General features: G+C 44.6%; 1 protein-coding gene across 5 annotated transcripts in view; it reads right to left on the reverse strand.

Annotated features, from left to right (window-relative positions):
- Window positions 1–15,084, reverse strand: part of C2CD5 (C2 calcium dependent domain containing 5) — a 143,066-nt gene extending 127,982 nt beyond the window's left edge. For 2 of the 5 annotated variants that reach the window (XM_084620514.1, XM_084620515.1), the window contains exon 1: window positions 14,576–14,899. In XM_084620514.1, the coding sequence (XP_084476640.1) occupies window positions 14,576–14,665 (90 nt within the window). In that variant the 5' untranslated portion in view covers window positions 14,666–14,899. Of the gene's footprint in view, window positions 1–14,575; window positions 14,902–15,003 lie in introns of those variants that run through there. The other 3 variants (XM_084620513.1, XM_084620517.1, XM_084620516.1) reach the window with 3 other exon arrangements.
- Between the last annotated feature and the right edge of the window lie 1,155 nt (window positions 15,085–16,239).

Genomic DNA, 16,239 nt, shown 5'->3' on the forward strand with positions numbered 1-16,239 from the left:
CTGTCTTCCTTCTAAACTATTCTTGAATTCTCATGTTTGAGCAAAAAATACAATTATTACTCTATGGTAATATCATTTTAGATGCAGTTGTGATAAAAAAATAAATAGCTGAAATAGGCAGATCTTCCTTTTACAATTTCACCTTTAAAGCAGTACAGCGTGTCAGTGAATGCAATGAGTAATACTAAATGAGCAGTATGGTAATAATAATTAAATAACTGCATTGATTTATTTTGTTTAGGAGAATCCATCCTCAGAATACAGGATTCTGAAGATTATCCACCTTCAAGATCACCATCATTTTCTATAGTTTCAGAGTTATCTGCCAATGATAGTGTTTCAGTCACATCATGTATGTCACATAGCCACAGTTTATAACCTGGAGCAAAAATAAAAAAAAATCTCCATCATCCAGGAACAACCATAGATAAGTTTGTGATAAGAACCAGCAGATTACACTGGAAAAGAGACACTTGATGAAAAAAATGCCCCGTTTGTTTATGCAACAAACTCTCCTTTCCCTATGATTGAGAACCCACACTTAATTAACATGGCTCGGTCATTAAAACCAGGATACAGTTCACCCAACAGAGCAGATGTCACCGGCAAATTGCTGGATAAAGTGTATGAAAGAGAAATTGAGCTGTGAGCAAAAGGTCTAGAGGGTGAAATTGTTAACCTGAGTCTTGATGAATGGAGCAATGTTCACAAAGATCTTGTTGGATGTGCTTGTGTGACAACAGAAGAGGGGAATGTCTTCCCTACAGAAACAATTGATACATCAGGAAATGCACACACAGCAGAATACTTACAAGAAGTAGCAGTAAAAGCTACAACAGACTGAAAAAAAATTAAAATGGGTCTAGTACGCAGCCAGGTCACAGACAATGCTGCAAATGTATCGAGGATGAGAAAAAATTTAGAAGAGAGTCCCAAACTAACAACTTACGGTTGCAGTGCTCATTTGATGCACCTCCTAGCCAAAGACTTCAGTGTTCCAGAAATATAAGACTAATGTTGTTGAAATTGCAAAATACTTCCGTAACAACCACTTTGCAGCAGCTGCTCTGAAAAAAGTGGGAGCAACCAAGCTAACTCTCCCACAAGACATGCGATGGAACTCAGTAGTGGACTGTTTTGAGCACCGTATCAAGAACTGGCCTAATCTGATGACAGTTTGTGAACAAAATCATGAAAAAATAGATGGCCCTGACCCAGCCAATGTTCTCAACATTGGGCTTCAGAGAAATGTTGAACACATGCCGAGTACCCTGAAGCCTATTTCTGTAGCCCTGAACAAAATGCAGGGAAATAGCTCTTTTATTGCTGACCCTGTTGAAATTTGGAAGGAACTGAGTAAGATCTTAAAAAGAGAAATACGCAATGACAGAGTTAAATTACAAGCATTAAAAAAACGAATGGGACAAGCACTATCTCCAGCTCATTTTCTTGCAAATATTCAATACTCGATACCAGGGTCAAATCTTAACTGCTAAAGAAGAGGAGTTGGCTAGGACATGGACATCCAGCATAATGCCAACTATAATAAACTTCAAAGCTAAGGGTGAACCATTCAAGAAATACATGTTTGCTGATGATGTTTTAAAGAAAGTCACACCAGTGAACTGGTGGAAGTCACTTAAGCACTTGGATTCAGAGATTGTTGAAGTGATAATCTCACTTTTAACAGCAGTAGCTTCTTCTGCTGTTGTAGGGAGAATATTTTCTTCCTTTGGACTAATTCATTCCAAATTGAGAAATCATTTGGGACCTGAAAAAGCAGAAAAGCTTGTTTTTCTTTTCTAGATTATAAACAAACAGGAAAATGAAGGTGAAGACGACTGAGTTAGCTGCAGAAGCCAATATTTTAAGTTTCTCATGTTGACCTGGCTGACATAGTCGATTTAATATTTGTTGTTTTTTTTAAATATTTCATTTAACTCTTTGAGTTAAGAACAATTTTAACAAAAACAAACCTGATTTTAAAAAACTTGAATGTTTAATGAAATTCAAAAATTCTTATGCTTGTTTTGTTAAAATATTATGTTTGCTGTTGAAGAAAAAAATTAAGAATACATAACATTGTTGTTTTAGTTAAATAAAACAATTTAAATGTCTGTCTGGTGATGTTCTCTTCCTAATACAGCATGGCAAGAAAATCCTCCAAATATTAATGATTAACCTGTTGAATTGGAGATATTTATAAAGTCATTGGGAGGTGAACTATCTGCTTCAATTACCTTTGGTAAAAGAAATAACCAAACAATCATTCATTTTCTGATACAGCTGTAAAACTAATCTGAAAAGTTTTCAAAATAAATCACTTTAAAAACGTAGGTTCCATTGGTATAAGGTGCACACTATACATCTATCTCTATACATGAAGAATATGTATTAAGGTTGTAACAACCAACAAGAATGCACTTTTATGTAGAAATGCATGATTAAATCGAGTTTTCCTGACTAGTGATTTAAATCAAATCCACCCTGATGCTGACTGTAAATATACTGTCTCCATAGATCTATGCTCAAAAATAATTAGAAGTGATTACTCTGTAACTGTACTCCAGATATAATTGCAATCCAACACAAAAGTCACAGCAGTAAGAGACATTATAACTCTTTTTTCAGCGGGCATTCACCTGTCCATAATATTAATTATTCCAAAAAGCTGGGACAAAGGGCACTTATGGATACGTGGATGCAATATATTTGTAAAATACCTATCACTGGAATGTAAATTAATATTCTCCATCCTTCTATTGATTATTGGAGTTTCAGTTTACTAACACTGTGGTTTAAAGCTAGAGTGCCAATTTTTTTCAGGAGTTTATAATTCAGCTGTTTTAAGTCACACTGAACTGAAACTTGGAATATTATTTGTCATATTGGTTATTTTGTTATTCCAAACAGCTGTATTTAATTCTGTTAAGTATATTTTGTTATTTTTAAATAATATCTGCTCTTGTGATTTTAGTCACCATTTTTTCCACTGGCAACTGCCATATCTACCTCCCTGCTCATGGCTTCTTCCCATGAGTTCACTCTGACATTTCTTCCTAGATGCCCACCCACTCAAATTAAACATGACAAAGAAAAAATCCAACTCCCGCAAAGCCCTTACCCCACTCCTTTCTCCATTACAGCAGATAATTACGCCATCCTTGCTATATTGAAAAGCAACCACCTCAATGCCATCTTCAACTCCTTTCTCTCCTTCTTTTCAAGGCTATTCCTAATTCTTCATTTCTTCTTTTATGAATTCTCCAAATTCTATCTCTACTGCCAAAACCATCATTCAATGTTTTGGTAATCTCCTATTCCTTAGTTCAGACGTTCTCACACTGCGGTCCGTGGACCACCACTGCTCTGTGAGCTCCATTCAGGTGGTCCGTGGATAGCTCCCTCTAAGGTGCGCACCTGGGTGGCCACACACAAGAGAATGAAGGGCCAACCACATAATTAGTGGAGCCGCGCAGGCATGGCTCCACTAATTAGGTGCCTGGACCCTGGAGAAGACGCACATGTAAGGTGAGGTGGTGGCCTTGGAGGGATTAGGGGGTAGATGGGAGGAGGCAGTGGGGTAAGAAGAGGGGGTGGGGGAAATTTGGGATGTGCGGAGCTGAGGCAGTAAGAGAAAGAGGCAACTTTCCCCAACTCCAGAGCTGCGGCTGCCAGTGAGAGACGGCCCTCCTTCCCAGCCTCAGCTCTGTAGCCTGCTGTGGCGGGGGAGAGACCCCACTCTCTCCTTCACAGCCCTAGCTCAGGGGCTGCTGCGGCGGGGGAGAAAGGGCACATCCATCACATTAGAAAGATAAGACTACGGATATTAAAATATGAGTTGTGTGCTTTTATTTGTAGAACAAAAAAAGTTTATTATTAAGGGTTTTTTTATATAGAGCTTTTATCCAAAGCGCTTTACAATAGTTAGCTAACGGTACAAACGACATTTGGAAAGATCATTAAGTGGTCCACCGGGACCCTCAGAGATTTTCAAGTGGTCCGCAAAAAAAAAGTTTGAGAACCACTACCCTAGTTTACATGACTCTCATTTGACACCTCCCTGTCTATTCAATAGGCCACTGCTAAAATCATCTTCCTCTTCCACTACTCTGTTGTCACTCACAATTCAGTCCTTCAATGGTTTTGCAATGCTGTCTACATCTAATTCAAACTGCTCATCTTCACCATGAAAACTCTAAACAGCTCTTTCTATATCTCTGTGTGAAACATTTGTATGAAAACCAAAAAAAGTGTAGCATATTGCTATTACATTTTCTATATGGCAACTCAAAACAAATTTCGTTTAGTAGTTTAGTACAGTAGATTATAGATAGTACAGTAAATAAATGCAGTATTGCAACATTGGGTTTTGTTCCCACAATCAGCTCTGTAGAGACAAACCCATATGCCTATCAATGGGGCTTCACCAGGCCTGTGGTGCGGGGTTGTGGGGGGTGTACAAGCTCATCTGCTGAAGAAAACATGGCAAACAGCCACAGATAAAAGTCTTTACAAGCTCTGATTGCAAAATCTAAGTAATTTTTAAAGTGAGCACAAAGAATAGCAATGGCTCCAAGTTTTTCGCTTTATTAATTCAAATCCCCAGAGAAATTAAAAGCAAAAGACTACCATCAACTGTACACTGGCATCACAAAACCAAGCACTAAAGCATAACATTATTAAAAAGAAAACTAAAGGCTTTCAGCACCGTTAATAAGTTGGCTAAGTTCAATATATGTAGTATTTTTTATTCCTGCCTTCCTAGTTGAAAACGAAGTTCAATGAAATTATTGTTACTGGGGAATATAATAAAAAAATATAAGCCTCTCCACTAAGTGAAACAGAAACCACAACAACTTTGTTAAAGGAACACTAATGTAAATTTGTCCCAATATTTGGCAAAAACAGGCTTGTATAAAACCAACAATAATGTTTCACAAACTGTTTTTTTAAACTCCAATAGAATAGTTGTTTATAAATTAATCACACTCATGCAGTGTTTGAAACCCAAACATTGCAGCACTAAGAACTAAAAAGTGAAACTGACAAACTATAAAAGTGAAGACAATGTCACCCATCTCAAAGAGTTAAACAATGTAATTGAACAAGTACATAAAGACCATTGTGATAAAGTAAACAAGATTTTATTTTTTTTCCTTCAGTATTAATTTAAAGCCCTTATTCAACAGGATACTAAAGCAAGTGCCTAACTTTAAGCACTTTTTAAGCACCATATTTAATCAGGACTTACGGCCCAAAGATTGTAAAGAGATCCATGAAGATAAACTTCTAAGTCAATGGAGCTCACTTCTGGCACCAGGGTCGTCCCATCTAGATCTTATTCTGAGATCAGGCCTCAATTCCATTAGGTGTTCATGTACTAGCCATGATTTTTATGTTGAAAGTGTCTTTTTAGGCTTTGAAATGTCTGGATTCTGAGTTTTAGGCTTTTGGCATTTAATTATAAAAAATTATTTATCTCAGAAATGTTTAATCATACGAGAGAAGAATCATGTTATTCATACTAAAGAAATTTTTCATTGTTGGAGCATGAAACTAATTTTCCTTGTCTTTATAGGTATCATTTTTCACAAAAAGTAAATACTCGTCACTTACAAAAGAACAATTAAAAAGTGTACAGTTGAAGTTAAGTGTTCTCTTATTTTTTCCCCTCACTAAAAATGAAATTATTTTATATTTCCAAATATATTTCCAGCATTAAAATGCAGTTCTACTCTGAAGTGCCTCTGTAGAATTGGCATGTTCTTACTCCATTAATCTGCTCTGTATGCATATTTGGAGTGACAATGGGTTAAAACATGTTTTTACCACTCCTTTCTCTTGTGTGCATGGTAGAACCAAAATAGGTATTGGATAGTGAATCGGATTCAGTTCTGGCTTATGTATCAACAGAATTGTTCATTAAGTTCCAATCCAGAATCTTTATGATGGAATTGCATAAGTAAGGCTGCAAGTCTGTCACGGAGCTCGCAGAAGTCATGGATTCCGTGACTTTCAGCAACCTTCTTGACTTCCACAGCTGTAGCGGCCAGTGTGGCTGACCCCAGAACCAGCCACTCAGGTGGTCCCAGGAGCGACTCTGGGACCAGCCACTTGGTCAAGCAGCATTCCCAGGGGTGGCTGTCAAGGTTCCTCCCCCACTCTGAACTCTAGGGTACAGATGTGGGGACCTGCATGAAAAGCCTCCTAAGCTTATCTTTACCAGCTTAGGTCAAAACTTCCCCAAGGTACAAAATATTACCCCCGTTATCCTTGGAATGGCCGCTACCACCACCAAACTAATACTGGTTACTGGGGAAGAGCTGTTTGGACGCGTCCTTCCCCCCAAAATACTTCCCAAAACCTTGCACCCCACTTCCTGGACAAGGTTTGGTAAAAAGTCTCACCAATTTGCCTAGGTGACGACAGACCCAGACCCTTGGATCTTAAGCACAATGAACAATCCTCCCAACACTTGCACCCCCCCTTTCCTGGGAAATGTTGGATAAAAAGCCTCACCAATTTGCATAGGTGACCACAAACCCAAACCCTTGGATCTGAGAACAATGAAAAAGCATTCAGTGTTTTACAAGAAGACTTTTAATAAAAAATAGAAGTAAATAGAAATAAAGAAATCCCCCCTGTAAAATCAGGATGGTATATATCTTACAGGGTAATTAGATTCAAAAACATAGAGAACCCCTCTAGGCAAAACCTTAAGTTACAAAAAAGATACACAGACAGAAATAGTTATTCTATTCAGCACAATTCTTTTCTCAGCCATTTAAAGAAATCATAATCTAACACATACCTAGCTAGATTACTTACTAAAAGTTCTAAGACTCCATTCCTGTTCTGTCCCCGGCCAAGACGACTACAGACAGACACACAAACCCTTTGTTTCTCTCCCTCCTCCCAGCTTTTGAAAGTATCTTGTCTCCTCATTGGTCATTTTGGTCAGGTGCCAGCGAGGTTACCTTTAGCTTCTTAACCCTTTACAGGTGAGAGGAGCTTTCCCCTGGCCAGGAGGGATTTCAAAGGGGTTTACCCTTCCCTTTATATTTATGACACGCCCCCCAAATCTCAGCTAGGGTGAAACACTGGCTGGGATTTCTTCCTGGAGCTCTAGGAAAACAGAGTTAATAAGACACATGCATCTCTAAATATACTACCAAGTACATAAAGACTAACAATATTTTCCACATCTCAAGGACGATTTTAACCAGTTGATTCTGGGAAACTTTCACGGGAGAGTGCATCAGCCACTTTGTTAGAAGCTCCTGAGATGTGTTGGATGTCGAAATCAAAATCTTGGAGAGCTAAACTCCACCGAAGAAGTTTTTTGTTAGTTTCTTTGACAGTGTGAAGCCACTTTAGTGCAGCATGGTCGGTTTGCAGGTGGAAACGCCGTCCCCAAACATATGGGCGTAGCTTTTCCAGAGCGTAGACAATGGCATAACATTCTTTTTCAGTGACTGACCAGTTGCTTTCCCTCTCAGACAGTTTTTTGCTGAGAAACACTACAGGGTGGAATTCTTGATCAGGTCCTTTCTGCATTAAAACTGCTCCCACACCACGCTCGGATGCATCTGTGGTTACTAGGAACGGTTTGTCAAAGTCTGGGGCCCTTAGTACAGGGTCAGACATGAGTGTCGCTTTAAGCTTGTTAAAGGCCTTCTGACACTTTCCGGTCCACTGAACAGCATTTGGCTGTTTCTTTTTGGTTAGGTCTGTCAGTGGGGCAGCGATTTGGCTGTAGTGCGGTACAAATCGTCTGTAATAACCGGCCAAGCCTAAGAAGGATTGAACCTGTTTCCTTGACTTTGGGACAGGCCACTTTTGGATAGCATCCACTTTGGCCTGTAGGGGGCTGATAGTTCCTTGACCCACCTGGTGTCCAAGGTAAGTCACTCTGTTTAGGCCTATTTGACACTTCTTAGCCTTAACAGTTAGTCCTGCCTCCCTTATGCGCTCAAGGACTTTTTGTAGATGTTCCAGGTGGTCTGCCCAGGAATCCGAAAATATGGCCACATCGTCAAGGTAGGCGACTGCATATTCTCCTAATCCCGCTAGGAGACCATCTACAAGTCTTTGGAAAGTGGCGGGTGCATTTCGCAGCCCGAAAGGGAGTACATTAAATTCATACAGCCTGAGATGTGTGATGAAGGCTGACCTTTCCTTGGCAGATTCATCTAGCGGTACCTGCCAGTACCCCTTGGTTAAGTCCAAGGTAGAGATGAACTGGGCCCTTCCCAGTTTCTCTAATAGTTCATCTGTGCGTGGCATGGGATAGTTGTCTGGGCGAGTTACAGCATTTAGCTTACGGTAGTCCACGCAAAAACGTATTTCCCCATCTGGTTTGGGAACTAGAACCACTGGAGATGCCCATGCACTTTCAGAGGGGCGGATTACACCCATCTGTAACATATCCTGGATCTCCCGTTCTATAGCAGTTTTAGCTTGAGGAGACACCCGGTAAGGTTGGACCCTAATTGGGTGAGCATTACCTGTGTCAATGGAGTGGTATGCCCGTTCAGTCAGTCCTGGGGTGGCTGAGAACGTTGGCGCGTAGCTAGTGCACAGCTCCTGGATCTGCTGTCGCTGCATACGCCCAAGGGTCATGGAGAGGTTCACCTCTTCCACACCACCAGCACATTTCCCTTCGTAGTAGACACCTTCAGGCCACTCAGCGTCGTCTCCTCCCTGGGCTGTAAACTGACAAACCTTTAATTCTCTGGAATAAAGGGGCTTTAGAGAATTAATATGATACACCTTAGGCTTTCGGTTGGAGGTGGGGAATGCTATGAGATAATTAACAGCTCCCAGGCGCTCCTGGACCACGAATGGCCCTTCCCACGATGCTTCCATTTTATGGGCCTGGAGCGCCTTTAAGACCATGACCTGGTCTCCTACTTTGAAGGAACGCTCTCTGGCATGTTTATCATACCAGGCTTTTTGCTCTTTTTGAGCATCCTGTAAGTTTTCTCTAGCAAGGGCTAAAGAGGTTCGGAGGGTGTTTTGTAGGTTGGTTACAAAGTCCAGAATGTTAGTTCCTGGAGAAGGTGTAAATCCCTCCCATTGCTGCTTCACCAACTGCAATGGCCCCTTAACCTCACGGCCATATACAAGTTCAAATGGGGAAAACCCTAAACTGGGATGTGGTACAGCTCTGTAGGCAAAGAGCAACTGCTGCAATACTAGGTCCCAATCATTGGAGTGCTCATTTACGAATTTACGTATCATGGCCCCCAAAGTTCCATTAAACTTCTCCACCATGCCATTTGTTTGATGATGGTAAGGAGTGGCAACCAAGTGATTTACCCCATGAGCTTCCCAAAGGTTTTTCATAGTTCCTGCCAGGAAATTAGTCCCTGCATCTGTGAGGATGTCGGAGGGCCAACCTACCCTGGCAAAAATGTCTGCTAGTGCCTGGCACACACTTTTAGCCCTGGTGTTGCTTAGAGCTACTGCTTCCGGCCATCGGGTGGCAAAATCCATGAAAGTCAGTATGTACTGCTTTCCTCTGGGTGTCTTTTTCGGAAAAGGACCCAGAATATCCACAGCTACTTGCTGAAATGGAACTTTAATGATGGGGAGTGGCTGGAGAGGAGCTTTGACCTGGTCTTGGGGTTTTCCCACTCTTTGGCACACCTCACAAGACTGGACATAGGTAGAAACATCCTTGCCCATTCCCTCCCAGTGGAATGACCCCCCCAAACGGTCTTTGGTCCTGTTCACCCCAGCATGGCCACTAGGGTGATCATGGGCTAAGCTCAAGAGCTTGGCCCGGTATTTAGTTGGAACTACCAACTGTCTCTGAGGATGCCAGTCTTCCTGGTGTCCCCCAGAAAGAGTTTCCTTGTATAAAAGTCCTCTTTCTACAACAAACCTGGATCGATTAGAAGAGCTGAGAGGCGGTGGGTTGCTCCGTGCCGCCGTCCAAGCTCTCTGGAGGCTTTCATCTGCTTCCTGTTCGGTCTGGAACTGTTCCCTTGATGCTGGAGACATCAGTTCCTCATGGGATTGTGGACCTAGGCTTGGTCCCTCTGGAAGCGATATAGGGGATGGAGCTGTTTCTGTTGACTGTGAACCGCTCTCCGCTGGTGCACTATGTTGGGATTCAGGCTCCGGCTGAGCCTCTTGTGTAGGGTTATCGGCTGCTGCCAGTTCAGGTTCGGTGGGGCCCTCTGGTGTTGAGGTTGCAAGTACTGGATTCAGTTCTGACACGGGGTCTGGTGTTGGTTGTTCGGCTGGTTCCGGTTCTGGGACTGGTTCCGTCTGGGTCTCTGGGACTGGATCCACTACTGCTGTTGCAGACATTGGCCTGGGGTCCAGGTCCATCACCTCTGACTGGGTCCTGATAGAAGTTTCCGGAACAGAGCTAGGCCTCACGGCTTGTTTAGCCTGGTTGCGGGTGACCATTCCCACCCTCTTGGCCTGCTTCACATGATTGGCCAAGTCTTCCCCCAACAGCATGGGGATGGGATAATCATCATAGACTGCAAAAGTCCACATTCCTGACCAGCCCTTGTACTGGACAGGCAACTTGGCTGTAGGCAAATTGAAAGAGTTGGACTTGAAGGGTTGAATCGTCACTTGGATCTCTGGGTTGATTAAATTGGGGTCCACTAAGGAAGCATGGATAGCTGACACTTGTGCTCCGGTGTCCCTCCACGCGGTGACCTTCTTCCCGCCCACACTCACAGTTTCCCTCCGCTCCAAGGGTATCTGGGAGGTATCTGGGCCTGTGGACCTCTGGTGTGATTCCGGTGCAATGAACTGTAACCTGTTGGGGTTCTTGGGGCAGTTGGCCTTTACATGCCCCAGCTCGTTACATTTAAAACATCGTCCAGCTGACGGGTCACCGGGGCGAGGTGGGTTGCTGGAGAACGGGGTGGTGGGACGATAAGGGGTCTGGAGGGTTCTTTGGGAGGTAGGTGGGGCTTTGGGCGGCCCCCGGTAATAGGGTGTGGTCTGGGGTGGTCCCTTCTGGTCTCCGCTCCAACTGCGACCAGTTTTCTTCTTCTCTGCCACCTCCACCCATCTGGCTCCAATCTCTCCTGCCTCAATTACAGTTTTGGGTTTCCCATCTAGGATGTATCTTTCTATTTCCTCAGGAACACCCTCTAAGAATTGTTCCATTTGCATTAGGAAGGGCAAATTTACTGGAGATTCAACACTTGCTCCTGATATCCAGGCATCCCAATGTTTTACAATGTGGTAGGCATGTCGGGTAAATGACATGTCTGGTTTCCACCTTAGGGCTCTGAACCTCCGACGAGACTGCTCGGGTGTTATCCCCATTCTGACTCTCGCCTTGGATTTAAACAGTTCATACTTGTTCATGTGTTCTTTAGGCATTTCAGCTGCCACCTCAGCTAAGGGTCCACTGAGCTGCGGCCTCAGCTCTACCATGTATTGGTCAGTAGAGATGTTGTACCCAAGGCAGGCCCTTTCGAAGTTTTCTAAGAAGGCCTCAGTATCATCACCTGCCTTGTAGGTGGGGAACTTTCTGGGATGGGAAGTGGTACCTGGAGAAGGATTGCTAGGGTTTGTTGGTATATTTTGCTGGGCCTTTATCCTCTCCATCTCCTCCACATGCTTCCTCTCTTTTTCCTTCTCCTCCTCCTTCAGCCGCATGAGTTCTATCTGTCTTTCATGTTCCCTTTGTTTTTCCTCAGCCTGAAATTTGGCTAATTCCAGCTGTAGTCGAGCTGAGGATTTGGCCATTCTAACCTCTCTGTTTTTAACTAACTTTACACCCGAGGTTTAGAAATAAACAAACAAAACTTGGCTGTAAAATTTTGCTGTGCTGGAATAGAATACCTATTCTCTGATAGTGATTGTCAGCCTACAGAAAAAGACAATTCCCTTGTCTCTGCTCTGGGCTCAAATTAAAGCAAAAAACCTCCAACTACTTGGGAAACTGCTTACCCAGCCCAAAGAAAAAAAAAATTTCTTTTCAAACCTGTGCTCCTTGTAAAACAAAAAAAAAAAATCAAAATCCTAAAAAAAAACCCTGCCACTTTTGTCTCCAGGCAAATGGGTAGAGCACACACCCCCTATTTACTTTTAGGAAGAAAAGAAAAAAAAAAAACCTCTGGGTTGGAAGACTGTGAATTTCCCTGCAGGAGTTAAGTACCCTGCCTCCAGGCAAGAAAACCTGCAATTCACAAGATAATCCCCTTTTGTCTCTGCTTGGCCACAAAGCAGAGAGAAACCAAGCTGCTTTCAGTTTCAAAGCTGCCTTCTGGACTTCCTAAAATTTCCTTTTTAAAATCTGTATTTCTAGTTCAAAAAATCTCAACTGGATCTCAAAATGATTTCAGGTTAATCCCACCACTGTGCCACCATGTCAAGGTTCCTCCCCCACTCTGAACTCTAGGGTACAGATGTGGGGACCTGCATGAAAAGCCTCCTAAGCTTATCTTTACCAGCTTAGGTCAAAACTTCCCCAAGGTACAAAATATTACCCCCGTTATCCTTGGAATGGCCGCTACCACCACCAAACTAATACTGGTTACTGGGGAAGAGCTGTTTGGACGCGTCCTTCCCCCCAAAATACTTCCCAAAACCTTGCACCCCACTTCCTGGACAAGGTTTGGTAAAAAGTCTCACCAATTTGCCTAGGTGACGACAGACCCAGACCCTTGGATCTTAAGCACAATGAACAATCCTCCCAACACTTGCACCCCCCCTTTCCTGGGAAATGTTGGATAAAAAGCCTCACCAATTTGCATAGGTGACCACAAACCCAAACCCTTGGATCTGAGAACAATGAAAAAGCATTCAGTGTTTTACAAGAAGACTTTTAATAAAAAATAGAAGTAAATAGAAATAAAGAAATCCCCCCTGTAAAATCAGGATGGTATATATCTTACAGGGTAATTAGATTCAAAAACATAGAGAACCCCTCTAGGCAAAACCTTAAGTTACAAAAAAGATACACAGACAGAAATAGTTATTCTATTCAGCACAATTCTTTTCTCAGCCATTTAAAGAAATCATAATCTAACACATACCTAGCTAGATTACAGAGTAGCAGCCGTGTTAGTCTGTATTTGCAAAAAGAAAAGGAGGACTTGTGGCACCTTAGAGACTAACCAATTTATTAGAGCATAAGCTTTCGTGAGCTACAGCTCACTTCCTCAGATGCATATCGTGGAAACTGCAGCATCTGAGGAAGTGAGCTGTAGCTCACGAAAGCTTATGCTCTAATAAATTGGTTAGTCTCTAAGGTGCCACAAGTCCTCCTTTTCTTCTAGCTAGATTACTTACTAAAAGTTCTAAGACTCCATTCCTGTTCTGTCCCCGGCCAAGACGACTACAGACAGACACACAAACCCTTTGTTTCTCTCCCTCCTCCCAGCTTTTGAAAGTATCTTGTCTCCTCATTGGTCATTTTGGTCAGGTGCCAGCGAGGTTACCTTTAGCTTCTTAACCCTTTACAGGTGAGAGGAGCTTTCCCCTGGCCAGGAGGGATTTCAAAGGGGTTTACCCTTCCCTTTATATTTATGACAGTGGCCAAGCAGCATTCCCAGGGGCGGCCCTGGAGACAGATGGAACAGCAGCAATCCGGGGCGGCCTGAGCAGGGGCTGGTGGGCGGCCCAGGGGGCAGCCACAGACTGTTGGAGAGCGGTCCCCGAGGGATTTGGAGGAGCGGGCAGCTGGAGACAGTCAGCCCCCGCCACCAGAGCAGGGGCCAGCCATCGGTTCCCGGGGCCCCCCCAGAGCAGTGGCAACCTAGGAGCAGCTAAAATTTAGTCAGGCAAATTTATAGTACAAGTCATAGACAGGTCACAAGCCATGAATTTTTGTTTATTGCCCGTGACCTGTCAAGGACTTTTACTAAAAATACCCACAACTAAATCTTAGAGTTGACAAGGCTGACAGTTATAAGAACAAATCCTCTTACTAACCTAGAAACTGCTGAGAAGACAAGTGGCCTAGAACCCTACAAACCCATTTTTACAGCCTCTGTTCAGATCAGTACCACATTAAAGCCAAAATATTAGGCAGAGATGCCAGTCCATTTCCTCTGGTCCAAGGCCATCCTGAATTTATCAGCCACATCCTGCAAGCCGAACTTGCACATTTTTTAAACAGGCAACAAAAAACTTTCAGGACTCACAAAATCATCACATCTTTTGGTGACACGGGGATATCACATCACAACATCCATGTGGGGTGATACACAGACTGCATGACAACAAAACACTATGGCCCACTGGGGCACCAACAGACTGAGCTGGAGCATCACCAGTTGGTGACACACTAAGGCAGCACTGCTGCCACCAGGGTGACACAGCGATGGGCTGGGCGGGGGCTGCAACAGCCACGCTTTAGCAGGGGGGTGCCCCATCCTCAGCGAGGAACACCGAGGTGTGACCATGCTGGGAGGCAGCATGGGGGCAGGCGAAGCCGGCAGCAGGTGCTTGGAGACCTCCAGCTGCACAGGCCACGCGGGAGCACCTGGCAGCTCGGCCCAGGCGCGTGGGCTCGGGGTGGGAGGCACGAGGCACAACCCCCAGAGATCAACAGCAACCCGCCGCCCCTGCCCTTCCCCCACACCTCCACGAAGGCATCAGTCAGGTCACTGGCCCGGTCCATTACTGGCAAATGGCGTCCGGCCACGATCTTGACCTTCAGCTTCCCCGGCATCTTCCTGCCCCAGCTGCAAGGAGAAAACAACAACAGCAGCGTGTTTGTGTCCCAAGGTACGATAAGGGTGCGACGTGCGCATGCGCGAAGCTGAGCAACGGTCCTCACTCCCCTCCACTCGGAGAGCACATGCGCAATAGCCCTTGAAGTGGGGGGACAGTCGCAGTCCCACGCGCATGCGCTAACATTCTATGCAGCCCAATTGGGAGGAAAAGTCGTCTTCCCGGCGCATGCGCCGGCGGTGCTGGGTGATACTAAAAGAGAACCTGCTAATCGTGCACAACGGTTATCGAAGGTTACTTCTTCGCACCGTTGTGTCATGCCGAGGCACCGCTCACCTTCGCCTCCTCCGGGCGTGCTCTACAGAAAGGAATAGCAGGAGGACCGCTCCTCCTCTAAACCAAAATGGCGGCCGCCCTGCGTAGGGACTTATTTAGCCCTGGCTAGAAGACGACGGTGTCGAGTACCGAATCGTCGATAGGCCATGAGCCAGGCTCGGGTAGAAAGGCAATGTGCCTGAACGCCGCATCATCGATTCAACATCGCAGGGCTCTCAGCCTCCCGGCCACTGGCGCGAGCCGGCGCGGAGGGTGGGCTGCGGCAAGGCAAAGTGAAGGGTGGGGCGGGTCCGGAGGGACGTTTCAGTATCTGCTCCCCAGGGCCCCCGCTTGTGCACTCTTCCCAGAGCACCTAGACAGGGAGCGAGGGGCTCCAGCTGCTGGTGTCCCTAAGCCCGCCCCCTCCCCACGGCTCATGACACAGGTAGCAAAAGAGCCTCGCTGCCCACGCGGCCCACAAAGTGCCAGGCCGTGAGAGGTATCTCTGCTCACGGGTGCCACAGAAGTAAACGCCAGAAGATCCAGTCAGTTTTTATCCAGCTGTGATGTTCCCGTGGTGGTATCGGGACCAGTGATCTGCTAGGTCACGCCAATCCTTGAGTCTGGGAGCCAGCCTTACCCTGCTCTTGCTGTGAGAACCCCCCCACTCCTGGGCTGTTCACGCACAGCCTCTGGCATGTAAGCTGCTCCCAGCTACACGGGTGGGCACTTTTGGTCAGCTGCTGCTTGGATTATGCAAGCAAATGACACTAGCCAGTATCTCCGGTCCCAGACACAATCCCAGGAACCTCTGTCTTGCAATGTCCAGTTACGCCAGCTGGACGCTGCTAGCTTATGTGAGTTTATCAATTTAACAAAGAAATTGATATGTACCAGGCTTATTATCCCAAGGGGAGTCTCTGACACGATTCAAACCAAACTCACTGCTTCAGGTAGAATAAACACATATATTAACTACAAAAGATAGATTTTAAGTGATTATAAATCAAAGCACAACAAGTCAGATTTGGTCAAATGAAATAAAAGCAAAACACATTCTAAGCTGATCTTAACACTTTCAGTGTCCTTACAAATGCTTCTCACAGGCTGGCTGGTTGCCCATCAGCCGGCCTCTCCCCTTTGATCAGCGCTTCAGTCGCTTGGTGGTGGTGTCTGTAGATGGAGGTGGAAGAGAGAGACAGTATGGCAAACATCTCTCCCTTTTATCGTGTTCTTTCTTCCCCGTTGGCTTTGCCC

This window comes from Lepidochelys olivacea (assembly GCF_965140295.1).
Source record: "Lepidochelys olivacea isolate rLepOli2 genome assembly, chromosome: 1".
In the NCBI taxonomy this organism is placed as follows: domain Eukaryota; kingdom Metazoa; phylum Chordata; order Testudines; family Cheloniidae; genus Lepidochelys; species Lepidochelys olivacea.